This window comes from Trachypithecus francoisi, unplaced genomic scaffold (assembly GCF_009764315.1).
Source record: "Trachypithecus francoisi isolate TF-2019V2 unplaced genomic scaffold, Tfra_2.0 Lachesis_group3, whole genome shotgun sequence".
Taxonomy (NCBI): domain Eukaryota; kingdom Metazoa; phylum Chordata; class Mammalia; order Primates; family Cercopithecidae; genus Trachypithecus; species Trachypithecus francoisi.
Window position 1 is genome coordinate 155,477,550 of NW_022681468.1, and position 26,811 is coordinate 155,504,360.

Genomic DNA, 26,811 nt, shown 5'->3' on the forward strand with positions numbered 1-26,811 from the left:
AATCCGCCCACTTTGGCCTCCCAGAGCGCTGGGATTACAGGTGTCAACCACCACGCTTGGCCTCATTTTGTTTTCGAACTGATATTTATCAGGTATTTTTGGGTTTTCCTTTTTTTTATTTTTTGAGACAGAGTCTCGCTCTGTTGCCAGGCTGTAGTGCAGTAGCATGATCTTAGCTTACTGCAGTCTCTGCCTCCTGGGTTCAAGTGATTCTCCTGCCTCAGCCTCCCGAGTAGCTGGGACTACAGGCACACGCCACCATGCCCGGCTAATTTTTGTATTTTTAGTAGAGATGGGGGTTCACCATGTTGGCCAGGATGGTCTGGATCTCTTGACTTCATGATCCGCCCGCCTCGGCCTCCCAGAGTGCTTGGATTGTAGGCATGAGCCACTGTGCTCGGCCAACTTTTACTTAGAGACTTAAATGTTAGACCTAATACCATAAAAACCCTAGAAGAAAACCTAGGTAGTACCATTCAGGACATAGGCATGGGCAAGGACTTCATGTCTAAAACACCAAAAGCAACGGCAGCAAAAGCCAAAATTGACAAATGGGATCTAATTAAACTAAAGAGCTTCTGCACAGCAAAAGAAACTACCATCAGAGTGAACAGGCAACCTACAGAATGGGAGAAAATTTTTGCAATCTACTCATCCGACAAAGGGCTGATATCCAGAACCTACAAAGAACTCAAACAAATTTACAAGAAAAAAACAAATAACCCCATCAAAAAGTGGGCAAAGGATATGAACAGACATTTCTCAAAAGAAGACATTCATACAGCCAACAGACACACAAAAAAATGCTCATCATCACTGGCCATCAGAGAAATGCAAATCAAAACCACAATGAGATACCATCTCACACCAGTTAGAATGGCAATCATTCAAAAGTCAGGAAACAACAGGTGCTGGAGAGGATGTGGAGACATAGGAACACTTTTACACTGTTGGTGGGATTGTAAACTAGTTCAACCATTATGGAAAACAGTATGGCAATTCCTTAAGGATCTAGAACTAGATGTACCATATGACCCAGCCATCCCACTACTGGGTATATACCCAAAGGATTATAAATCATGCTGCTATAAAGACACAGGCACACGTATGTTTATTGCGGCACTATTCACAATAGCAAAGACTTGGAATCAACCCAAATGTCCATCTGTGACAGACTGGATTAAGAAAATGTGGCACATATACACCATGGAATACTATGCAGCCATAAAAAAGGATGAGTTTGTGTCCTTTGTAGGGGCATGGATGCAGCTGGAAACCATCATCCTTAGCAAACTATCACAAGAGAGAAAAACAAAACACCGCATGTTCTCACTCATAGGTGGGAACTGAACAATGAGATCACCTGGACTCAGGAAGGGGAACATCACACGCTGGGGCCTATCATGGGGAGGGGGGAGTGGGGAGGGATTGCACTGGGAGTTATACCTGATATAAATGATGAATTGATGGGTGCTGACGAGTTGATGGGTGCAGCACACCAACATGGCACAAGTATACATATGTAACAAACCTGTACGTTATGCACATGTACCCTAGAACTTAAAGTATAATAATAATAATAATAATAAAAAGTACAGTAAAAAGAAAAAAAAAAAAAAAGAAGAAGAGCCTTAAAGGCCAAGTGCAGTGGCTCGTGCCTGTAATTCCAGCACTTTGGGAGGCTGAGGCGGGTGGGTCACCTGAGGTCAAGAGTTCAAGACGGCTGGGCGCGGTGGCTCAAGCCTGTAATCCCAGCACTTTGGGAGGCCGAGACGGGTGGATCACGAGGTCAGGAGATCGAGACCATCCTGGCTAACACGGTGAAACCCCATCTCTACTAAAAAAATACAAAAAGCTAGCCGGGCGAGGTGGCGGGCGCCTGTGGTCCCAGCTACTCGGGAGGCTGAGGCAGGAGAATGGCGTAAACCCGGGAGGTGGAGCTTGCAGTGAACTGAGATCCGGCCACTGCACTCCAGCCTGGGTGACAGAGCGAGACTCCGTCTCAAAAAAAAAAAGAGTTCAAGACTAGCCTGACCAACATGGAGAATCCCTGTCTCTACTAAAAATACAAAAAATTAGCCAGGCATGGTGGCGCATGCCTGTAATCCCAGCTACTCCGGAGGCAGAACCAGGAGTATCTCTTGAACCTGGGAGGTGGAGGTTGCGATGAGCCTAGATCGTGCCATTGCACTCCAGTCTGGGCATTGAGAGCAAAACTCCATCTCAAAAAATAAATAAATAAATAAAAGCGCCTTAAGTAAGGAAATATCCAGTGGTTTGGTGATGATAATTATGTATGTTGGCAACGTTTGATACCTTTGTATTTGAATGTGTAAGACTGTCATTCTCCAAAGCTGTGTTTTCTATATATAAATTTGTAGCTGGTAGCAGTGACCTAGACAACAGGTAAATTTGTGAAGGGTTCCAAGTTTTGTTTTGTTTTTTGTTTTTGAAGACAGGGTCTAGCTCTGTTGGCCAGGCTGGAGTGTAGTGGTGCAATCTCAGCTTACTGCATCCTCTTCTTCCCGGGTTCAAGCGATTCTGTAGTGGTTCAATCTCAGCTTACTGCATCCTCTTCTTCCCGGGTTCAAGCGATTCTCCTGCCTCAGCCCCCTGAGTAGCTGGAATTACAGGCCTGTGCCACCACACCCAGCTAATTTTTGTATTTTTAATAGAGATGGGGTTTCACCATATCACAATTCCTGACCTCAAGTGATCCATCTGCCTCGGCCTCCCAAAGTGCTTGGATTACAGGCATGAGCTACCACACCCAGCCAAGGATTCCAAGTTATAAATAGAGATTTCCAAAATATTTTCAGAAAGTTGTAAATAATTATGCTTTTCTGGGTGAGTTATACATTACAGTGAGTGGTGGTAACTAATGAAATATTCTGTGCTTTTTACTCTTTATAGCCAGTATCTTGAAAATTATCTCTGGATGAATTATTCTCCTGAGGTATCCAGCAAGGCCTATTTAATGTCAATTTGCTGTATGGTGAATGAGAAGTTCAGAGAAAACGTGCCTGCATGGGAGGTAACCGATTTAAATTACTTCATAGCTTTCATACTGACCCACTTAAGCCATTACAAAGTGGCAGAACTTTTGCTGATAGTGGTGCTTTTAGAGCAGAATTTTACCTAGTATTAAAGCAAATATTGAGAAAAAGAATGAGTATGTGAAAGATATGTTTTCTTTTGGGTTCAACACTTTCTTCAAACGATTTAATAATTTACTGTGAATTGAAAAGTTATGGATGTGAGTTATTTTTCTGCTTTGTGTTTGAAACAAAGAATGGTATATGTTATAACAACTTACATTAGGAGCTGGCAAAATGGAAATTATAGTAATAAGTACAAATAGGCTGAGTGCTGTCACTCATGCCTGTAATCCTGCACTTTGGAAGGCTGAGGTGGGAGGATTGCTTGAGGCCAGGAGTTTAAGACCAGCCTGGGCAACAAAGCAAAAACCTGTCTCTTTTAAAAAAAAAATTAGCCAGGCATGGTGGCGTGAGTCTGTAGTCCCAGCTACTTGGGAGACTGAGGCAAGAGGACTGCTTGAGCCTAGGAGTTCGAGGCTGCAATCAACTATGATTGCACCACAACACTCCAGCTGGGTAACAGAGCGAGACCCTGTCTCTAAGAAGAGGAAAAAGTGCAAGTATTAATGTTCAAATGAGATACTTCTCAGTGTCTTTTTTCACAAGAGGAAGTATATATTTGTAGTTTTACATGAATAAAAAAAAGTTACCAAAGTCAAGACACATGCTTATGTTATAATTTCAACGTTCTTTTTTTTTTTTTTTTTTTTTTTTTTGAGACTGAATTTCACTCTTGTCATCCAGCCTGGAGTGCAAATGGTGTGATCTCAGCTCACTGCAACCTCTGCCTCCCAGGTTCCAGCAATTCTCCTGCCCCAGCCTCCCAAGAAGCTGGGATTACAGGTGCCCGCCACCATGCCCGGCTAATTTTTGTGTTTTTGGTTGAGATGGGGTTTCACCTTGTTGGCCAGGCTGGTGTCGAACTCCTGACCTCAGGTGATCCACCTGCCTTGTGCAGGGATTACAGCCATGAGTAACCGTGCCCTGCCTGTTCTTTTTGTTCTTGATTTGGGATCTATTTTTCCTTTTAGAAATTTCTAATGCACTGATGTTTCCTTTTTGTGCTGGTACAACAGAAGCTTGATAAGTAGAGATCCAAAACCTTTGTTTTCTTTGCCCATCATATAATGGTCACTTCATCAAGGGTTTCTTTTCTTCCAGTCAGACTTTTTTAAATGGAAAAAAAAAAAAAAAGAAATGGATGCCTGTCATCTGTTTTGAGTAAATGGTCTCCGAAGTGAGAAGGTGATAGAGTCTTTAAGATAAAGCCGTGGATACTTCTCTCAAATATTCATTAAATGACTACCATCTCAGGGCACATTAGAGCTCAAAATAAACTATGGGTTTTGTGTCGATATCAAGAGAGCCTCGGAATTTCTTGAAGTTGCTTCAAGCTATTTTAGAAAGGAAGAAGGAAAATTTTTTGAGCCAGGGAATAACCTGGTCAATTTGCCTGTTATAAAGATCACTTTGGTGATTAGGCCTTGAAATAGAGAAATAATAGTCAGATTTAGAGAATATACAGAGATTTAGAAGGTAGAATTGATTGAATTTGATAATCAGTTGAAGTAGCATTAGGAAAGGGTGTTATTTTCAATAACCTTCCAGGCTTGGGCAAATGAATATAATAGATGTTGGTACCGTTTACCAAGATAGGTAATAGAGACTGAGAAATAATTTGGAGGATACAAAACTGTTGAATTGAATTTGGACATACTCAGTTTAAATTGCCTTTGGAATATCTAGATTTAAGTCATCTAGTAGACAGAGGACTCTTAAGGTTTGAGAACTCAGAAGGGAAATCTGGACTGCAGATGTATATTTGGAATCATTGGTATTTAGTGGTTGAAGTAATGGGGGAGAAGAATGAGGCTAGAACCCTAGGAATGTTGCTGTTTAGATAACAGACGAAAGAAAAAGAGCCTTCAATATGGTGAAAAGGAGTTGAGGCTTCATAACGGTCCATAGAACTTGACAGCCGTACAGCTTCAAGAGAGCTTGTCTTAGAGAAGTGAATGAAAACACCTAGCGTAGACCACACGTTTGGAGCGCTTGTCTGCGGCAGTGACTAGAAACAGAGGTAGGTCAAAGAGGCTTGAATATAAGTAAAGAGCTAATATAAAGCAGGAGGGGCTATCCTTGAGATTAATTACAATGTGAAAACTACAATTTTTGCTAAAGATGTAGTTTCTTTTGTTTAAATCAGAGAAATTAAAACTTCAGATCCGTAATAAGAAAACAAAGCCTAAGCCAAATACAGGCATAATCCACAGAGGAAAAACTAAAGAAATTAAAGCCAGTATTTTATTAGCTAAAAGTTTCTGCAACTCTCTCATAGTCCTGTCAGAAACCTGTATTTGACTTGCCATTAATTATAAGTAAGCACGTGATGCTTATTTTATAGATATACAAATAACTCTTTTGTAATTATTTGGTTTTTTAAATAGACTGCTAAAAAGCCTACTAGGGCTTCTTTAAAGCTTAAGTGAGCAAACCAATTCAAAATGAATTTTTATTCTTTTTCTTTTCAGATTTTTAAGAAGAAGCCAGACCACTTCCCATTCTTTTTTAAACACATCTTGAAGGCAGCATTAGCTGAAACTGATGGTGAATTTTCACTTCATGAACAGACAGTCTTACTACTTTTTCTTGATCATTGCTTCAATAGTTTGGTACTTTTACTTTATATTTTGGGGTAATTTTCAAGTTTTCTTATTCTTTTAGGTTGAGTTTAGATGAAATTACCTCTGTAGCCAACTCTTCATCCATAATAGTGGCGAATAAGGATAATGCTTAGCTTGATTTCAGCCACTTATCAGTAAAACCATTTTATAAGATATGTTCACTTTTTAATAGATTTGAACTTGATACTTCATTTTTTCTATCTAGACTCTTAAGAAAAATGATTATAAGAACTGAAACTCCAAAGAGAGAGCACAAAAAGGAGAAGCAGCAAGGAGACTGGTTAATATGGAATTGTAGTAATGAGATCTGTACCACAAACTGCATATACATACAGGGATGTAGTTTCATTACTTTTCATCATGCCTCATGTACAGGCTGGTTGGTCAGTAGGAGAGTTGTATTTTGAGTTAACTGATACAGGCCATTTGTAGATGATCTTTGAAAATGTCTTGTGTGTGATACATTTTCATCCTTCATAAGATTATCTTCTAAAAAATTAAATTTTTTCAGTAATTAATATTTTATTTGAGTTTTCCTACTGTGGTTATCTGATAAATATACATATTTATCTAGTGCCTCTGAATTGATAATTCACTTACACCCATGCAGGAGAATGCACAGAGTTCTTTCTTATCCTGAAGACTGAGTGTTAATAGATGGATAGTTATTACCTGTTTCCATGTACTATCTCACATGGATCTTTTAAAGGCATAAAAATAGACTTATGATGCCCACACTGGATACCACCATTATCTCTTTAACATTTATTAAACTAAACAGAACAAATAGAAATATAAATAGATGTGATTTTTTTATCAGAAACTAAGCAGAAACAAGATTTTATTAGTAATAGTAATTTGGTGATAGTTTTAACCAACTTACCAAACTAGTTTATTATTGAAATGCTTTATCTTTTAAAATATGCAGTCAATTCTTATTTGAGGTAGTTACGTTCATTTTATAAAGTAGCTATGAACACTGAATGAGCTAATGCTGAACCATTACTCCTTGAGGAAATACAGGGTTAGGTTCCTACAAGCCTTGGTCATGACATTATACAAACTATCAATACATAGCCTTATTTTATGTGTGTTTCTATTTAAAGACAGTTTATTTATTGTATATTGTTGATTCATTAACCATGAACTCACTGCCAACAGCACTATATTATGCCTGAACGAAGCTTATCTAACATACGTATTTTCTCTATAAGACATATCACAGCCTTCTTGCACCCATGAACATCAGACAGCACTTCAGCCTTGGACTTTGTGCCATTTTAAACAGTGAAATCATCAAAAAGCACAAACATGCCAAAAAAAAAAGTACTCAATAGACCACAAAAAGGATACTTGTTTCTTATAGTATGGGAGCTGAGAATGAAGCAGAGCATCAGTTCAGTCTCACCTGAGAATGTGCATGTCAGGCAACTCAGATTTTTGTCTGGATGACTGTGAAAGCACATGGAGTATTGATTTTGGGGTTACAAATACATTTTTGTTAGTGTATGAATTTGCAAATACAAAATCTGTAAATAATAAGGATGGAATCTTTTTTAAAGCATTGAACTTTTAATATCAAAATATTAATTGGAAAATATTGGTGGCATGTTTTCCATCCAGGACTTAAAAAGGCAGTAATACTTCTTAATGTAAAGACTTAGGTAGAAATGCTGGTATGTTTATAAACTTGTTTTCTTCATGCCCTAAACAGGAGGTAGACTTGATACGGAGTCAAGTACAGCAGCTTATCTCCCTCCCAATGTGGATGGGCTTACAGCTGGTAAGTCTCTAATTTCAGAATCTTAGGAGTGTAAGTGTTATAAGTAGAGCATGTGGTTTTAGAGTCTATAGCCTTAATCTGGATATACAAGTGGTAGCTAAATACCCCTTTTCTTAGAAAAACCACTTTGCATTAACTTACAGATAAAGCTTTTATTTTAAAGTTTTTATGTGCATTCGATGTTTAACTTAATTTTAGTAATATAAAATGAATAAGGTAATAACTATTGAGCTTGTAGAGAAAGGGGGTTAATTTAGCAAAGTATAGATGAGACTAAATGTGGACTTGAATTTTTTTTCCTTGATTAGAGTATATATATAGCTGTAGGAGAAGATCTGGATCGTACCTAATATTAATGACTTCCATTTTTCCATAAAGTATTGGGTAATATGTGCAAGTACCAAAGCCAAATGAATACATCTTAGGTAGTTGAGTTAAAACTATCAGATTTCAGTGTAATGCTTTATTCAGAGTTTCATTTCCTGCACATAGGTGTTTCCACTTAAATACTCAGATATGCAGACTCATTCATAAGTACCAGTTGATGGGCATGAAAACATAAGACACATATAAATAGTTAATACTAAGTTAAAAAGTGAGAATATGCTAATGTGGACATTTCCTTATTTGCTTGTGATAGCTGTTTTTTGTGCATTGTTTCAGACTCATATTTTTCAAACCTCAGTGATTATGCTAAGTGTTGATGCATATATTTTTCAGACTTAGTTCTTTAAGTTTTGAAATAAAAAAATAATTATTGAGCTTACAATCTTGATTGCTCTCTTTTGTACTCATATATTAGAAAACTAGCAAATAGTTGATCTAATCCTTATCCTTGTAAACTTTGAGGTTACTGGTAATTTAATAACACATCTCTTCTTCAGGCACGATTGGAATTAGAATTAAAAAAGACACCTAAGCTAAGAAAATTCTGGAACTTGATTAAAAAGAATGATGAAAAGATGGATCCAGAAGCAAGAGAACAGTATGTTGGCAGAGCTTCATTTCATGTTGGCTTATTATGCTGGATTGTGGACCTTAGATGACCTAGACTGTCATGTTTTTCACAAAGATCTAAAGCAGAAGCCAGAACATCATGCTTTTCTTCTTTCCTTCTTTCTGTGCTACTAAGTATATATAGTTGACCCACTGTTTTTCTCCCTGCCTATTGTCCGTGTCCCTCATGGATGATTCTCAATTTTCTCCACTATCTTTAGACTATTAATATAACTTTTGTTTCTTTTTCTTACTCCTTCACTTTTTTTTTGGAGGTGAAGTTTCACTCTTGTTGCCGAGGCTGGAGTGCAATAGTGCGACTGTAGCTCACTGCAACCTCTGCCTCCCAGGTTCAAGCGATTCTCCTGCCCCAGCCTCCAAGTAGCTGGGGGATTCCAGGCATGCGCCACCACGCCCGGCTAATTTTTTATTTATAGTAGAGACGGAGTTTCTCCATGTTGGTCAGGCTGGTCTCGAACTCCCTTCCTCAGGTAATCCGTCTGCCTTGGCCTCCCAAAGTGCTGGGATTACAGGCATAAGCCACCACCCCCAGCCTAACTCTAAACTTCTTACAAGGCTTTCAGAAGCTTCCAGCTGTTTCTTGTGACTCTTGCAAATCAGTGGAATACTCTAGTCATTGTTTCTTAAGCATTTCTTTCCTAAGTCCCTTTCCTCTTTACTCCACCTAATTGAATATTAACCATATAAACACTCTTCCAGACCAACTACTTTAGATCACAGTGCTTTCATCTGAACTCCTAACATGCTCTGATTTTTTTTGAAACACCAGCTGTTTATGTAATGATTGGGATGTGTATAGGAGTTGAGGATGCAGGTTCTACAATCAGACTTAGCTAGATTCCACACTCAATTGCTGTATGACTTTGGTCAAGTTACTTCACCTCTAAGCCTTATTGTGAAATCTGGACAATATTACCCATTTCCGAGGACTATTATCAGTATTAAATATGATGTGAAGGCCGGGCGCAGAGGCTCATGCCTGTAATCCCAGCACCTTGGGAGGCCGAGGCAGGCGGATCACGAGGTCAGGAGATGAGACCATCCTGGCTAACATGGTGAAACCCCGTCTTTACTAAAAAAAAGGCAAAAAATTAACCGGGCATGGTGGCAGGCGCCTGTAGTCCCAGCTACTCGGGAGGCTGAGGCAGGAGAATGGCGTGAACCTGGGAGGCGGAGCTTTCACTGAGCCGAGATCGTGCCACTGCACTCCAGCCTGGGCAACAGAGCGAGACTTCGTCTCAAAAAAAAAAAGAAGAAGAAAAAAAAAGATGTGAAGTGTTTAGCATAGCTCAGATCCTGGCACCATGTGTGCTTAATTAGTGTCAGGCAGTTTTATTAATCGCATACTGGCATATATTACTAATTGTGTTTATAATGTATGACTTGTTATTACAAGTAGATTTTAGCCATTCCCCTTCTTTGTATTTCCAGCAGGGCTGTTACAAGCATTTGCAGCTATACGATACTTGATACATGTCTGTTTATTGGTGAATGTATCTTAAAGTAGTAATGAATAGAAAATTATTTTTTAAGCATTTGATCTTTAGCTGTTGTAATACTCTCTTATACTTAATACTTAAATGTTAAAATATAATATTTTTCATCGCATTTTAACTACATTAAATGTGAGATTTTTAATGGTAAGGGCAGACTATAAATGGAATTTTGAAACTTCCTTCTCAGTCTGACTAGTATATCACAAATGAAAATGTTTGGCTGGGTGCTGTGGCTCAGGCTGGGTGTCATGGCTCACGCCTGTAATCCCAACACTTTGGGAGGCCAAGGCGGGTGGATCACGAGGTCAGGAATTCAAGACCAGCCTGGCCAAGATGGTGGAGCCCCATCTCTACTGAAAATACAAAAATTAGCTGGGCGTGGTGGCAGGCACCTGTAGTCCCAGCTACTCGAGAGGCTGAGGCAAGAGAATTGCTTGAACCCTGCAGGCAGAGGTTGCAGTGGGACGAAATTGTGCCACTGCACTCCAGCCTGGGCAGCAGAGCGAGATTCCACCTCAAAAAAGAAAAAAAGAAAACATTCACGGTGCAAGAAGGAGGTGCTTGCTTAGGTGGCTTATTAGATCAGTAATGTGACTCTCCTTTTCTTAATATAGCACTGAATTTACATAGAAAGAAGAAGCTGTATATTCAAGTTATAGTCCCAGCTTCACAGAGAAATGAACAGTTGAACAGTATAGGAAAGCCATGATCAACATTTAGAATTTAATTTTGATATGACTATTTTTCTTTTTTTTTTTTTTTTGAGACGGAGTTTCGCTCTGTGGCCCAGGCTGGAGTGCAGTGGCCAGATCTCAGCTCACTGCAAGCTCCACCTCCCAGGTTTACACCATTCTCCTGCCTCAGCCTCCCGAGAAGCTGGGACTACAGGCGCCCGCCACCTCGCCCGGCTAGTTTTTTTTTTGTATTTTTTAGTAGAGACGGGGTTTCACCGTGTTAACCAGGATGGTCTCGATCTCCTGACCTCGTGATCCACCCGTCTCGGCCTCCCAAAGTGCTGGGATTACAGGCTTGAGCCACCGCGCCCGGCCGATATGACTATTTTTCAATGTTCTTTCTGATTTTAGGGCATATCAAGAGAGGAGATTTCTTTCACAACTCATCCAGAAGTTTATCTCTGTGCTGAAGTCAGTTCCACTTTCCGGTAACTATCTTCTTTTTTACTCAGTGCATTTCGGAAATTCTCATATAACTGCCCGTGGGTATTTACTCATCTCTAATATAAAAACTGTTCTTGGAACGATTTTAAATTGTATTGGCAAAGTGTATGTCCTCTCCTTTTTTTTTTTTTTTTGAGGCGGAGTCTCGCTCTGTCGCCCGGACTGGAGTGCAGTGGCCGGATCTCAGCTCACTGCAAGCTCCGCCTCCCGGGTTTACGCCATTCTCCTGCCTCAGCCTCCCGAGTAGCTGGGACTACAGGCGCCCGCCACCTCACCCAGCTAGTTTTTGTATTTTTAGTAGAGACGGGGTTTCACCGTATTAGCCAGGATGGTCTCGATCTCCTGACCTCGTGATCCACCCGTCTCGGCCTCCCAAAGTGCTGGGATTACAGGCTTGAGCCACCGCGCCCGGCCCCTCCTTTTAAATATATTACCAGTATGAGTATTGGGACTGCCTTTAAGGGTTATTTTATTATATTTTATTTATTTATTTTTTGAGACAGAGTCTTGCTCTGTCACCCAGGCTGGAGTGCAGTGGCACGATCTTGGCTCACTGCAACCTCCCCGTCCAGGGTTCCAGCGATTTTCCTGCCTCAGCCTCCCAAGTAGCTGTGATTACAGTCTTACGCCACTATGCCTGGCTAGTTTTTTATTTTTGGTAGAGATGAGGTTTCTCCACGTTGGCCAGGCTGGTCTCGAAACCTGACCTCAAGTGATGCATCCACCTCAGCCTCCCAAGGTGTTGGGATTACAGGCGTAAGCCACCACATCTGGCCTAAGGGTTATTTTAAAGGCACCAGTGTGGTTATTGAAATATTCCTTTAAGTAGCAAATATTTTTATCACCTGATTACTAGATCTAGGTCCTATCTAAGGTGCTGGGATACAGTTGTGAACAGGAAAATTACAGACTATATTTGCATGTTATTTATAATATGGTGCTGAATAGTGTTTTTAGTACTATTGATACTGTTTGGAGGAAAAAAGGAGAAATATTACTGATATTTGAGCTAAAAGACTAAATAGAAGGACTTTCCTCCATCATAGCTCCATTTATTGATTTAAAAAGTAAGTATATATTATATAGAGTATATACTATATAAAAATGTATAAAATATAATTAAAATTGTTTATTATTATTATTTTTTGAGACAGAGTCTCTGTCAGCCAGGCTGGAGTGCAGTGGCACGATCTTGGCTAACTGCAACCTTCGTCTACCAGACTCAAGCAATTCTCCTACTTCAGCCTCCTGAGTAGTTGGAGTTACAAGCGTGTGCTACCATGCCCAGCTAATTTTTGTATTTTTAGTAGAGACGGGGATTTACCATGTTGGCCAGGCTGGTCTTGAACTCCTGACCTCAGGTAATCCACCTGTCTCAGCCTCCCAAAGTGCTGGGATTACAGGCGTGAGCCACCATGCCCAGCCAGTTGTTTAATATTTTTAAGTGGAATATAATCTAAGAACAGCTCTATAGGTGTACCATATTTATATTTTTGCATCAGAAAGTGCAGCTTTTAAAAAAATACAATGGAATGAGTTATAAATGCTGACCCTCCAAGTAATATTTTACAGCTGAAAATCATAGCTACAGTTCAGTGAGGAGTTGATACCAATGCAGTAAATCAGTTGTATCTGATTTGGGGCACAGTACTACTACTAGCGTTAGTATAAAGAAAACGTTTTATGCTTATAATCTTAAGTTACTTAATGTTAGTGTATCTATATCTTTCCACTAAGTACCTTCAAACCTGGAAAGAGGACTAAGATTGGGTTTTCTTCTTTCTTTTCTTTTTGAGACGGAGTCTTGCTCTGTTGCCCAGGCTGGAGTGCAGTGGCACGATCTCGGCTTAATGCAACTTCAGCCTCCCGGGTTCATGCCATTCTCCTGTCTCAGCCTCCTGAGTAGCTGGGACTACAGGCCCCTGCCACCACTCCTGGCTAATTTTTTTTTTTTTTGTATTTTTAGTAGAGACGGGGTTTCACTATGTTAGCCGGGATGGTCTCAATCTCCTGACCTCATGATCTGCCCGCCTCGGCCTCCCAAAGTGCTGGGATTACAAGCGTGAGCCACTGCGCCCGGCCTAAGATTGGGTTTTCTTGGCAGAAAGAGTAACATTGAGTGCTTTGAACTACTTATTTCTATAGAACTAATGTCTATAATAAAAATTGATATTTCTAACTGTGGAATGTTTATCTAGGGTCATCTAGGTTTCAAAAACAAGAACATAGGGCATGCAGTAATTTGACAGCCTATAAACCATTTGCTGTTGCCACTATTCTTTATATACTGTCAGAAGACAACTTTTTTTTTTTTTTAAGGTGGAGTTTCATTCTGTCTCACAGGCTGGAGTGCAGTGGCGCAATCTCAGCTCACTGCAACATCTGCCTCCTGGGTCCAAGTGATTCTCCTGCCTCAGCCTCCCGAGTAGCTGGTACTACAGGTGCACACCACCATGCCCGGCTAATTTTTGTATTCTTAGTAGACATGGGGTTTCAACCATGTTGGCCAGGCTGGTCTTGGACTCCTGACCTCAAGTGATCCACCCTCCTTGGCCTCCCAAAGTGCTGGGATTACAGGTGTGAGCCACTGTGCCTGGCTAGAAAACATCATTTCTTAGTCTTGAGTTTTTATCAAAACTTGTCAGCTTGCTGGCAAAGGAACTAACAGGATGATGACAATAATTTGCCAGTTTAGAATGGGTATGGAGATAGATGGATTATATATTTAGGAAACAGAAGGCTGATTTTTCAAAGATTTTAAGAAGGATTGTAGTTGCCTTTTAAAATAGGGTCATTAAAAACGGAATGCCCAGATGAGTTGTTGAAAATCTGTGTAGGATAGTCTGAGATGTTAAGATTGCTGTTAGAAGGGGAAAAAAGTTACAGTGTAGCAGAGACAAATGATAAGGATATATTTGTGCCTGAGATTGGGATACCCAAGTTTCTACCTTAGGCAACGCGCCCAGTAGACCAGCTATGGTAAGAACATGCAGCTTTATTCACCAGGGCACAGAGCTTGGGCACCATGCATTGTTTTCTAATTTTAAATAGGCCATTGCCAGTAATTTCTCAAGACATTAATAAAGATACAGAATTCAGAATTTGCTCACTGTTTTAGTTTGGGAAAAAATGTTTTCCTTTGACGGTTACAAGAACAAAAGATAGCAACAAAAGGTTAGTTTGAATGGATTTAATTTAAAAATTGCTCCTTTAGATTTTTATTTTAAACAACTGTATGTGTATGTCTCAGAAAACCTGGGTTCCAGTTCTAACCAACCATTCTAGCTTTACATCTTTATCAGGTCATTTTCTCTGATCATGTTTTTCTACCTGGAAAATGAAGATCTAGAATAGTATGCTCTCAAAGGTCTTTTCCAGCTAATAATTTCTATACTTCTGTTATTTCAGGGTTTGGATTATGGACATATGCTAGCTGAAAAAGTTCCAGTTAACATTTCTGTGTATATTAAACACAAAAGTATTTGCATTTCTTGCTTTACATTAAGCTTTCCGTTTTCCTGTACACTACAGATAAATAAATGGATTTTTATGTAAGCATTTGTAGGATGCCTTCTATAGGTCTGGCACTGGGTGTTAGTCACTGCTGCAAGTCTTTAAACTAAGTAGCTACAGGAAACCTAAAATTATCTTTGTTTTAATTGAAACCAACTTGACAGGATGGTTTTAGTTGGTAAAATGGTAGACCATTTCCTGGCATTGGAAAAAAAGCTTGTACTCTGAAAGAATTTCATGCCCCAAGGTTGTAATTATTTAAAAACAAAAATGAATGTTTGTAAAAATAGTATATTATGCTCATAAATAGTATATAATAAGCTAGTGATTTAGAAGGAATTTTTATTGTTCTTTGTGTCATTGGCATTCTAATGTTAAAGTAATACATGTACAGTGGGAAAAATCATAAAAATTATCTCTCTAATTAGTTTTCAGTGCACTTTAAAGGTGTGTGTGTGGATACACTTGTGTGTGTTTATACATGTGAGAGAACTCTCAGAAGTTTAGAATGTAAAGACAATAAGGAAAGTGGAGCAAAAACTGATATAAAACTGCCTTCTAGCTTTTGTATCTGTAAGTTTTTCCAAGATCTAATTAAATATGGATTTTTAAAGATTCAGACTTTTAAAATGTCTTTGCAAACCTGATTTTTAAAATGTGCTTCTGACCCAAGCTAGATTTTTTATTTTCTCATATTTGTAGAGCTAAGTATCAGGGTAAGGCCTGCCTTAAAAAAATACATATGTGAGATCCTCATTCTAAATCATAGTCCAATTCTAGTGAATAAAAGACAAATGACTTTATTTAAGTTATTAAATAACTGCCAGTTTTCAGAAACAGCATGCAAAACGGCCTAGTAAGAAAACTCTATCATGTTTTCTCTCTTATGTCTAGAACCTGTCACTATGGACAAAGTTCATTACTGTGAAAGATTCATTGAACTTATGATTGATCTAGAGGTAAGAAATCTACAGTGACTTTGTGTTATATAATCATTGGGGCGTCTAAGATTAAGCATATGACTATATATGAAGTATTTTTTTTATTTTCTTTCAATACATTTGTAGTATATGTTTATTATACATATGTATTGTATTAGTTATTACATACGTATGTATTGTATAATAATACAATACATATTGGGTGCCCATGTAGTGTATAATGATATATTATTGTATACATTATTTATTGATATACATTAATATACATTATATATTAATAAAAAGTTAATACAATATAAAATACAATAAAAATACACTAATAAAATAAAAAAAATTATTTTCTCTTCTCTTCTTTTCTCTTCTCTTTTCTTTCCTTTGAGACAGGGTCTTGCTCTGTCACCAAGGCTAGAATGCAGTGGCGCCATCTCAGCTCACTGCAAGCTCTGCCTCCCAGGCCTCCAGTGATCCTCCGGATCCACCTCATACTCCTGAGCAGCTTAGACTACAGTTGGGCACCAGCACGCCCAGCTAATTTTTGTGATTTTTGTAGAGACAGGGTTTCACCATATTGCCCAGGCTGGTCTCAAACTCCTGGGCTCAAGCAGTCCTTCCACCTTGGCCTCCCAAGTAGGAGGATTGCTTGGGCTTATAGGTGTGAGCCACTGTGCATGGTCTATATGAAGTACTTCTTCATCACCTCAAACTGGTTTTACTTTGCACCTGTTTCAAGGTGTCACTTAGAGAAGGAAGTCATGAGTAGTTGGCCCTTGAGGTTTTCAAATGACTGACTTATCTATCTGATTGTGTGTAGAAAAAATATTACGTAGTGTAGTTATTAAACATGAGTCTAGCAGTGACAATGTATTTTGTGTCATACTTTAATACCCCTCATACAGAGTTTTCTATAGTGGCTGAAGTCATGGGTTTATAATTGTTTCCTTAAATAATCTCACTTTTCTAAATGTGCCCAATGTTTGTGAAGAAAAATATAGGTGCTGTGTTCAATTTTTTTAAATGAAGATTCTTAAAAACAAAAAAAAATTCCATACTCTTAGGCGCAGGATTTGCTGACAAGTTCAGATACAGAATTGATTTCCTTTCCTTTCTCATTAATGTGGGAAATTGAAGGAAAATCTGTTCCTTATCTGGAGAAGTAAGGTGGTTTCTTGATATGAGTATTAGCATATTGGACTAGCAGTCATTCGTGAGATCTTTCAAATTCTAGCTCTGCCAGTAACTAATGTATAACTTCTGAGGGTCTCAATAACTTCGTCTATAAAATGAGGATATTTGATTAGATTAGTGCTTTTCAAGCTGTGGTGTAGGGAAACATGAGGAGAGGAAACAGACAGGAATCTCCACATAGGGATTTGTACTTCCTTTTTTCTCAGAGCAACTCCACTTTTAAACTTACACACAGTACATATTGGGATTTTACGTAGGATTTTGTTGGAAAACTACGGGCCAAGATGATCTGTGAGATTCCTTTAGTGCTAGATTTTCTCTTTCTTTCTTTTCTTTCTCTCTCTTTCTTTCTTTCTTTCTTTCTTTCCTTTTCTTTCTGTCTTTGTTGACTTTCTTTCTTTCATGTCCTTCTTGACTTTCTTTCTTTCTTGTCTTTCTTGTCTTTGACAGAGTCTTGGTCTGTTGCCCAAGCTGGAGTGCGGTGGCAGGATCTTGGTTGAAGACAACCTCCGCCTCCTGGGTTCAAGCAGTTCTCCCTGCCTCAGCCTCCCAAGTAGCTGGGATTACAGGCGCCCATCACCACACCCAGCTAGTTTTTGTATTCTTAGTAGAGATAGGGATTTGCCCTGTTGGCCAGGCTAATCTCAACTCCTGACCTCAGGTGATTCACCTGCCACCACCTCCCAAAGTGCTGGGATTATAGGCGTGAGCCACCGCACCCCTCCCTTATTTTCAATTTTATCTTAAAAGTTCTTTCATAATCATTATTGTTTTTAAAACCAAAAACATTGCCACTGGGTTTATTTACAGCATGAACGGGACCTCTTGCATTGTGTACCTTGTGTCTATTGGAAGGTTGGAGGGTGCCTTGTATGTGATTAATACTTGGAGTTAAATATCAGTACATTTCACTTCTAGCTGTGGAGAATAGATGCAAACTTACTGTTACGATGTTTGTTTTTCCCAGGCCCTGTTACCCACAAGGCGCTGGTTTAATACTATCCTGGATGACTCCCACCTTCTGGTTCACTGTTATCTTTCCAATCTTGTTCGTAGAGAAGAGGATGGCCATCTTTTTTCCCAGGTGAATATTTATATATCTGAATATATTTATTGTTTTACTTTCTAAACTGATCTTTTCTTTGCCACACAACTGGGAGTATCAGGGCATAACACAAACTCCTAGTTATTTTAAAGTCATGTCTTAATATGTAAAATGAATGTATTCTTATATAGATTGCCTCTAGTGATTCTATAACTTTTTGTTAATTATTTGTGATTTTTATTATTGGACTAAATTATGATTTGGGGAATACAGTCACACATGTTCACAAGTTTTGATTTTATGTGAAATACAGTAGCTGATGGGCATTAATTTTAAATGAACTATGCCCCAATACTATGACTCTTTCTATAAGATGATGGTGACAGACAGTTGATCATGTAGAAGTGTACATGCTCCCTTGAATAAGGAAGCTGCAAATGCACTTAACTTTGTTGTCTTGGTAGGAAGACACAGTATTTTATACTTCCTGTTATGTCATGCAGAAGAAAGCATTTCTTTTGGTTTTGTTTTGTTTGTGGAGACAGAGTTTGCTCTGTCACCCAGGCTGGAGTGCCGTGGTGGTGGCATGATTTCGGCTCACTGCAGCCTCCGCCTCCTGGGTTCAAGTGATTCTCCTGCCTCAGCCTCCCCAGTTTAATACCATCCTGATATCAGCCGGAATTATAGGTATGCACCACCACGCCTGGCTAATGTTTTGTGTTTTTAGTAGACACAGAGCCTCACCATGTTACCCAGGTGGTCTCACACTCCTGAACTAAGGCAGTTTGCCCACCTCGGCCTCCCAAAGTGCTGGGATTACAGGCGTGAACCACTGCACCCAGCAGAAGAAATCATTTTTAACAAACTCCTAATGCTATCTTTCTTTTTTTTTTTTTTTTTTTTTTTTTGAGGCGGAGTCTCGCTCTGTCGCCGGGACTGGAGTGCAGTGGCCGGATCTCAGCTCACTGCAAGCTCCATCTCCCAGGTTTTACGCCATTCTCCTGCCTCAGCCTCCCGAGTAGCTGGGACTACAGGCGCCCGCCACCTCGCCCGGCTAGTTTTTGTATTTTTAGTAGAGACGGGGTTTCACCGTGTTAGCCAGGATGGTCTCGATCTCCTGACCTCGTGATCCGCCCGTCTCGGCCTCCCAAAGTGCTGGGATTACAGGCTTGAGCCACCGCGCCCGGCCTCTAATGCTATCTTTCAATGAGATCATACTTAGAGATACAATTTTGGTATGTGTTTACATATCCCCTTTGTTCTTTTGTATCTGTGAGCATTCCTCCTATTCTTTTTTTAAATTTCTATCTAGTGATTTGCCACATATATTAAAATATATTAAAATCCTAATATCTGATCTGCCATAGATTAGATCTAAAAATAAAGATTTGGGTTGAGTGCAGCCAATAGGCTCTGTTGAAGCTGCTGCTACAGGGGAGACATCAGAGCCTCGTTAGCAAGAGAAACTAAGCCAAAGGACTTTGATGGCCATGGAGAAAAAATAATAACTTAGCTTTCCCTGTCTTGCTGTTTTTCCCTAAAAGAAGCAGCACAGCCAGGCACTGTGGCTTACACCTGTAATCCCAGCACTTTGGGAGGCCGAGGCGGGCAGATCATGAGGTCAGGAGATTGACACCATCCTGGCTAACATGGTGAAGCCCAGTCTCTACTAAAAATACAAAAAATTAACTGAGCGTGGTGGCGGGCACCTGTAGTCCCAGCTACTCAGGAGGCTGAGGCAGGAGAATGGCGTGAACCCGGGAGGCAGAGCTTGCAGTGAGCCGAGATCACGCCACTGCACTCCATCCTGGGCGACAAAGCTTGACTCTGACTCAAAAAAAAAAAAAAAAGCAGCATATAAAAAAGTATCTCCAATTATGAATTGCAAAACCTGTAGTAAGAGACCTCAGGAGTTCCCTCTGGTGCTATAGCTTTGTAAGTTTTCAGTGATGTAGATAGATAAGATGGATTTTGATTGGTTCATTAAAATGCTGGGCTTCTTTAGATTACCTCCTTAATGTCTCTTAAGTATTAGGATTGCAGTATAAGTTTTTCTTTGCAGAAGTAGATCATGTATATGAAATAGACTTAACAATTCACATACTCCATTTTCACATAACTAAAACATTTTTAGTTGGATATGTTCTAAAATCTTTTTTGTAATGTTTACATTCCTGGGTTTTTCAGCACCTCTGAGGAACTGTGTGAACCTGTTTATTATTTTAAATAGTATTGTGCTTTCTTGCCCTTATGTTCATATGATTTATACATTTAAATGTGTTTCTTCAGCTTTTGGACATGCTTAAATTCTACACTGGTTTTGAAATTAATGACCAAACTGGAAATGCTCTGACAGAGAATGAGATGACCACAATTCACTATGATAGAATTACATCTCTACAGGTAATGAAAATACATTATAGACTTTGTGTATGCTCCATAAGGTTTTGTCATACTACAATTTAGGTTTTTTATAGGTACAGATTGAAAACGATGTTAATTTAATAGTGTTTTTATATTCAGTATTTTTCATGTTTCTTTTTCCGATGAATTCTTGAAAAATAAGTCGTTCTTTTATAACCTGTCTAAATTCTGTGAATCAGTATACTGGTATTTGCTACTCGGAAATATTAGTTACTGGGCCAGTTTGGCACATTTAAATATTAGCTCTGCTGTCAGTTTTATTTTATTTTATTTATTTTTTTTTGAGACGGAGTCTCGCTCTGCCGCCCAGGCTGGAGTGCTGTGGCCGGATCTCAGGTCACTGCAAGTTCCGCCTCCTGGGTTTAAGCCATTCTCCTGCCTCAGCCTCCCGAGTTGCTGGGACTACAGGCGCCCGTCACCGCGCCCGGCTAGTTTTTTGTATTTTTTAGTAGAGACGGGGTTTCACCGTGTTAGCCGGGATGGTCTCGATCTCCTGACCTCGTGATCCGTCCGTCTCGGCCTCCCAAAGTGCTGGGATTACAGGCTTGAGCCACCGCGCCCGGCACATTTTGCACATTTTTAAGATGAACACATATGATGGGAGTGAAGTTTACCAGTGTAGTTCAGATATGCCCAAAAAAGTATCTTCATTTGTTTTCTATTGCTGATCTTATCTTGTTCTTGAGCTTCAGTTTCTCTGATGGTAGATGGAAGTTTTATTTGTCAGTTTAAAATAATCCAGCTATTTCTGTTTAAAGTAATCCAACTTATTTCTGTTTTAAAGAGTCTTTTGTTGGGGGTAAAGATTCAGTTCAAACTCTTTTGTAATCAAGTTAGCTATCTCTTAAGAGATCTCTCTTCTCCAAAGCTGGAGGCATCATGCTACCTGACTTCAAACTATATACTACAAGGCTACAGTAACCAAAACAGCTTGGTACTGGTACCAAAACAGACATATAGACCAGTGGAGCAGAACAGAGACCTCAGAAATAACACCACATATCTTCAACCATCTGATCTTTGACAAACATGACAAAAACAAGCAATGGGGAAAGGATCTCCTGTTCAGTAAATGGTACTGGGAAAACTGGCTAGCCACATGCAGAAAAGTGAAACTGGACCCCTTCCTTGCAGCTTGTACAAAAATTAACTCAAGGTGAATTAAAGACTTAAAAGTAAAACCCAAAACCATAAAAACCCTACAAGAAAACCTAGGCGATACCATTCAGGACATAGGCATGGGCAAAGACTTTATGACAAAAACACCAAAAGCAATTGCAGCAAAAGCCAAAATTGGCAAATGGGATCTAGTTAAACTAAAGAGCTTCTGCACAGCTGAAGAAACTATCATCAGAGTAAACAGGCAACCTACAGAATGGGAGAAAATTTTTGCAATCTATCCATCTGACAAAGGTCTAATATCCAGAATTTATAAGGAACTTAAACATATTTACAAGAAAAAGACAACCCCATCAAAAAGTGGGCAACGTGTATGAGATGACCACAATTCACTTCTGAAAAGAAGACATTTATGTGGCCAACGAACGTATGAAGAAAAACTCAATATCACTGATCATCAGAGAAATGCAAATCAAAACCACAATGAGATATCATACCATCTTACACCAGTCAGAATGGCAATTATTAAAAACTCTGGAAACAATAGATGCTGGCAAGCATTGTGTGTAGTAATAGATGCTGGCAAGGCTGCAGAGAAATAGGAACGCTTTTACACTGTTGGTGGCAATGTAAATTAGTTCAACCATTGTGGAAGACAGTATGGCAATCCCTCAAGGATCTAGAACGAGAAATACCATATGACCCAGCAATCCCATTACTGGATATATACCCAAAAGAATATAAATCATTCTACTATAAAGGCATATGCACACTTATGTTTATTGCAGCACTATTTATAATAGCAAAGACATGGACCCGACCCAAATCCCCATCAATGATAGACTGGATAAAGAAAATGTGGCACATATACACCATGGAATACTATGCAGCCATCAAAAGGAATGAGATCATGTCCCTTGTGGGGACATGGATGAAACTGGAAGTCATCATCCTCAGCAAAGTAACACAGGAATGAAAAACCAAACACCGCATGTTCTCACTCATAAGCAGGAGTTGAACACTGAGAACAGATGGACACAGAGAGGGGAACAACACCCACCAGGACCTGTTGGGGATGGGAGTTGAGGGGAGGGAGCTTAGAGGACAGGCCAATAGGTGCAGCAAACCACCATGGCACATGTATACCTATGTAACAAACCTGCACATTTCCACATGTATCCCTTTTTTATTTTTTATTTTTTTAGAAGAAAAATAAATAAATAAATAAGGGTGTAAAAAGCGAAAAAAAGTCTCTGTTATTTTTCTTTCCTACTAGGTGTGTGGAGATACCAAAATAGCCTTATTGTTTTGGAAGAGGGATTAACTCAGATGTCATTTCCTGCTTTTTTCACAGCGTTTGTGTTTTTGTCCTGTCTCTGCCCTTGAAATAACCACAGCTGGTGTGGCATGTGGTCTATTGTATTGATACAGGCAAGGCATCATTATTGCTTCCAAGGAACTTGGCTATTTCCCCTGTTGAGGAGGCCCCAACATTACCTGATGGTGCTAGCATTCTCCTGAGGACTGACTTGTTTATTTCCTTGCTTATACAATTCTTTTCTCATGCTTGGGTTGCAAAGTCATTTTGCCATTGTGTGTAGTAATTTCATAATCCCGTGGCAAGCTCGCTCCTGGCAACCTTGGCAACCTTGTGTGTCATCCACCATGGAACACATGAAAACTTCCGGATCTTTTCTGTGCCACATGTGCATCAAGGAAGACTAGGGATATTATTTCAATCACTCTGTCGTCAAATCCCAAGGAAGACTGGGGATATTATCTCAGTCACTCTGTTGCAATGCTACTATTTCTGTTTTCTGACAGCTTACCCTATGTTGGTTGAGACTGCTACCCTGTGAGGTCTTTTCCCAGAGTTCCAAACAAAAGCAAGGCACAAGCATAATGTTTTTGGTCTTTCCTTCAAGTTCTCTCTGCAGCCAGAGTTTCCCTTGGGACTTTCTTTTAGTTTTGTTAAACCAGTTCTTGATAATCAAATGTGTATTTGTTTTTTTCTCCTCTTCTATCAATAAAGCTTGCCTTTGTGGCTATTTTCATATATGTTGAAAATGCTTTTAGATGCCAAAAGCTGAATGCTGACTCTGTTTTTTACATTTCTGCTATGAAAGTTGCGGTTTTTCTGTTTTTATTACATGCTTCTGTCTAGTTAAGGTAGAGGTCACGTAAGAAAGAGAAATGCGTTAATATTTTTATAAAATATTTTCATTCTTAAATAGATGTTTATATTAATATGTAGACATTAATTATTAATATTTTTTGCTGTTATTTTCTAGAGAGCTGCTTTTGCACATTTTCCTGAACTCTATGATTTTGCCCTCTCAAACGTGGCAGAAGTAGATACTCGGGAGTCCTTGGTCAAGTTTTTTGGACCTCTTAGGTAAGACAACATGGAAAAACTATATATTCTTTTTTTGTATCATGTGCCTCAATTTTACTTTTCTTTATTGCTTTTAATCATTTTGTAGTACTTTAGGTAATATTACTTGTTATTTCACTCTTCATTGACATCTACAACTAGTGCTTCTCTCCAGCAATTTGGTGTCTTTGTCACTTATCCATGTTTGGTAAAGTTTCTATTTTTTGTGACGTATACACTTTTCTTAGATCTTAAATTTTTCTTAGAGTAGAATATAAAGCTGGTCATTTTCATCAATCAGATGACATATGACAAAAACCAATAAAGATTCATTATGTGTGATATTAGAGGTGTGACTTAGGAAAATTTTTGCATGTTTAAAATTTATAAAATTAGTAATATCCTCTGGCACTTAGCTATCTGCTAATATATCCTTTTGAAAATAGTGGTAATAATGGCATACATTTATTTACTATGTGAAAGACATTCTGTTAAGTGTGTAAACAACTCTGAAAACTCCTACTAGAAGTAGGTACCATTTTACATATAAGGTATCTGAGGCATAGAATAGTTAGGTAATTTGCCTAGGTTACACAGCAAGTAAGTGGCAGAGATACAATTTAAACCCAGATAGTGTGATTTCCAAGCCCTAACTTTTAACTACTGTACTGTATCATCTCCCAGCTCTTAGGAGGCATTATGTTTAGTTCTTTGACTATTTGAAATGTAATCAACTGAGGTTGGTTTGGTTGTTCATTCTCATATGAGGATTTAATATAATTAATAACACATAGATTCATTTCATTATTTTATTTTATTTTATTTTATTTTTGAGACGGAGTCTCGCTCTGTCACCCAGGCTGGAGTGCTGTGGCCGGATCTCAGCTCACTGCAACTCCGCCTCCCGGGTTCACGCCATTCTCCGGCCTCAGCCTCCCGGGTAGCTGGGACTACAGGCGCCGCCACCTCGCCCGGCCAGTATTTTGTAGTTTTGTTGTTGTTGTTGTTGTTGTTGTTGTATTTTTTTTTGAGACGGAGTCTCGCTCTGTCACCCAGGCTGGAGTGTGGTGGCCAGATCTCAGCTCACTGCAAGCTCAGCCTCCTGGGTTCACGCCATTCTCCTGCCTCAGCCTCCCGAGTAGCTGGGACTACAGGCGCCCGCCACCTCGCCCGGCTAGTTTTTTGTATTTTTAGTAGAGACGGGGTTTCACTGTGTTAGCCAGGATGGTCTCCATCTCCTGACCTCGTGATCCGCCCGTCTCGGCCTCCCAAAGTGCTGGGATTACAGGCTTGAGCCACCGCGCCCGGCCATATTTTGTAGTTTTTAGCAGAGACGGGGTTTCACCGTGTTAGCCAGGATGGTCTCGATCTCCTGACCTCGTGATCCGCCCGTCTCGGCCTCCCAAAGTGCTGGGATTACAGGCTTGAGCCACCGCGCCCGGCCCATTTCATTCTTTTAAATAACTACATAGAGTTCCATTAAACACACCATACTATTTTTTTAAAAGTTAATCTCCTATTGGTGAATCTTTTTTTTGGGGGGGAGGGGACAGCGTCTTGCTCTGCCGCCTAGACTGGAGTACAGTGGTGTGATCTCGGCTCACTGCAGCCTCTGCCTCCCGAGTTCAAGCGATTCTCCTGCCTCAGCCTCCCGAATAGCTGGGACTACAGGCACGTTCCACCATGCCCAGCTAATTTTTGCATTTTTAGTAGAGATGAGGTTTCACCATGTTGGCCAGGCTGGTCTCGAACTTCTGACCTCAGGTGATCCTGCGTTGGCCTCCCAAAGAGCTGGGATTACAGGCATGAGCCACCGCGCCTGGCCTCCTGTTGGTGAATCTTTAGTTTTTAAGTTTTGGCTTTTACAAACAGTTCTGCAATGAGCATCCTTTTCATACTGATTCCTAGAAGCAGAATGGCTGACTCAAATGGGGCGTGTGTTTAAAATTTGTTACATATTGCTAAATCTCCTTCAGAAAAGACTGTATCAGTTTACATTTAAACTAGCAGTGTATGAGGATTTGTTTTTCTCCCTACTAATGGTGGGTAAATTAGACTTTAATTTTTGCTATTTTTGTCTTGTTTTACTTTGCATTTCCCTGATCTTATTTGGGAAATCAAGCATTTTTCTGTTTTTTCTTGGCCATTTACATTTCTTCTGTAACCTTCTTATTTTCTTTTGCTATTTTGCATTTCATTGCTTATCATCTTACTGATTTTAAAGAACTTTTAATATTTTTGATCTTAATCCTTTGTCTAGTTTGTGTTGCATTTATTTTCTCTCAGTTTAACTTTGCTTCTAACATCTTTTGTCATTATGGATATTTTAAACTTTTAATGACAACCGTCAGTCTTTTTAATAACTATATTAGGTGCTTCATGTAGAAGTCCTTCTCACCCTAAGGTTATAAAATGTTTTAGTTTATTTTTAAAATACTTTTATTGCCTTTTTTTTTTTTTTTTTTTTTACATTTAGCTTAGCTGCATAATTGATCTAGGGAATTTATTTTTGCCCGTAGAACTCCTTTACACTCTTAAAAATTATTGGCCGGGCACGGTGGCTCAAGCCTGTAATCCCAGCACCTTGGGAGGCCGAGACGGGCGGATCACAAGGTCAGGAGATCGAGACTATCCTGGCTAACACGGTGAAACCCTGTCTCTACTAAAAAAATACAAAAAACTAGCCGGGCGACGTGGTGGGCGCCTGTAGTCCCAGCTACTCGGGAGGCTGAGGCAGGAGAATGGCGTGAACCCAAAAGGCAGAGCTTGCAGTGAGCTGAGATCCGGCCACTGCACTCCAGTTTGGGCAACAGAGCGAGACTCTGTCTCAAAAGAAAAAAAAAAAAAATTATTGAGGATCCCGAAGAACATTTATGTGTATTATATTCATTATATTCACTATAGTAGAAATAAAAACTGGAACGATCTTAAATATTTATTAATTCATTTAAAAA

The 26,811-nt window shown here is 39.4% G+C and overlaps 1 protein-coding gene across 3 annotated transcripts in view; it reads left to right on the forward strand.

The window, feature by feature from the left end:
• Positions 1-26,811, forward strand: part of AQR (aquarius intron-binding spliceosomal factor) — a 134,940-nt gene that overhangs the window by 19,340 nt on the left and 88,789 nt on the right. For all 3 annotated transcript variants that reach the window (XM_033190658.1, XM_033190659.1, XM_033190657.1), the window contains 9 exons: positions 2,914-3,034; positions 5,630-5,770; positions 7,497-7,565; positions 8,450-8,550; positions 11,164-11,240; positions 15,664-15,728; positions 17,863-17,979; positions 20,230-20,343; positions 23,775-23,878. In XM_033190658.1, coding sequence (XP_033046549.1) covers positions 2,914-3,034; positions 5,630-5,770; positions 7,497-7,565; positions 8,450-8,550; positions 11,164-11,240; positions 15,664-15,728; positions 17,863-17,979; positions 20,230-20,343; positions 23,775-23,878 — 909 coding nt within the window. The remainder of the gene's footprint in view (positions 1-2,913; positions 3,035-5,629; positions 5,771-7,496; positions 7,566-8,449; positions 8,551-11,163; positions 11,241-15,663; positions 15,729-17,862; positions 17,980-20,229; positions 20,344-23,774; positions 23,879-26,811) is intronic.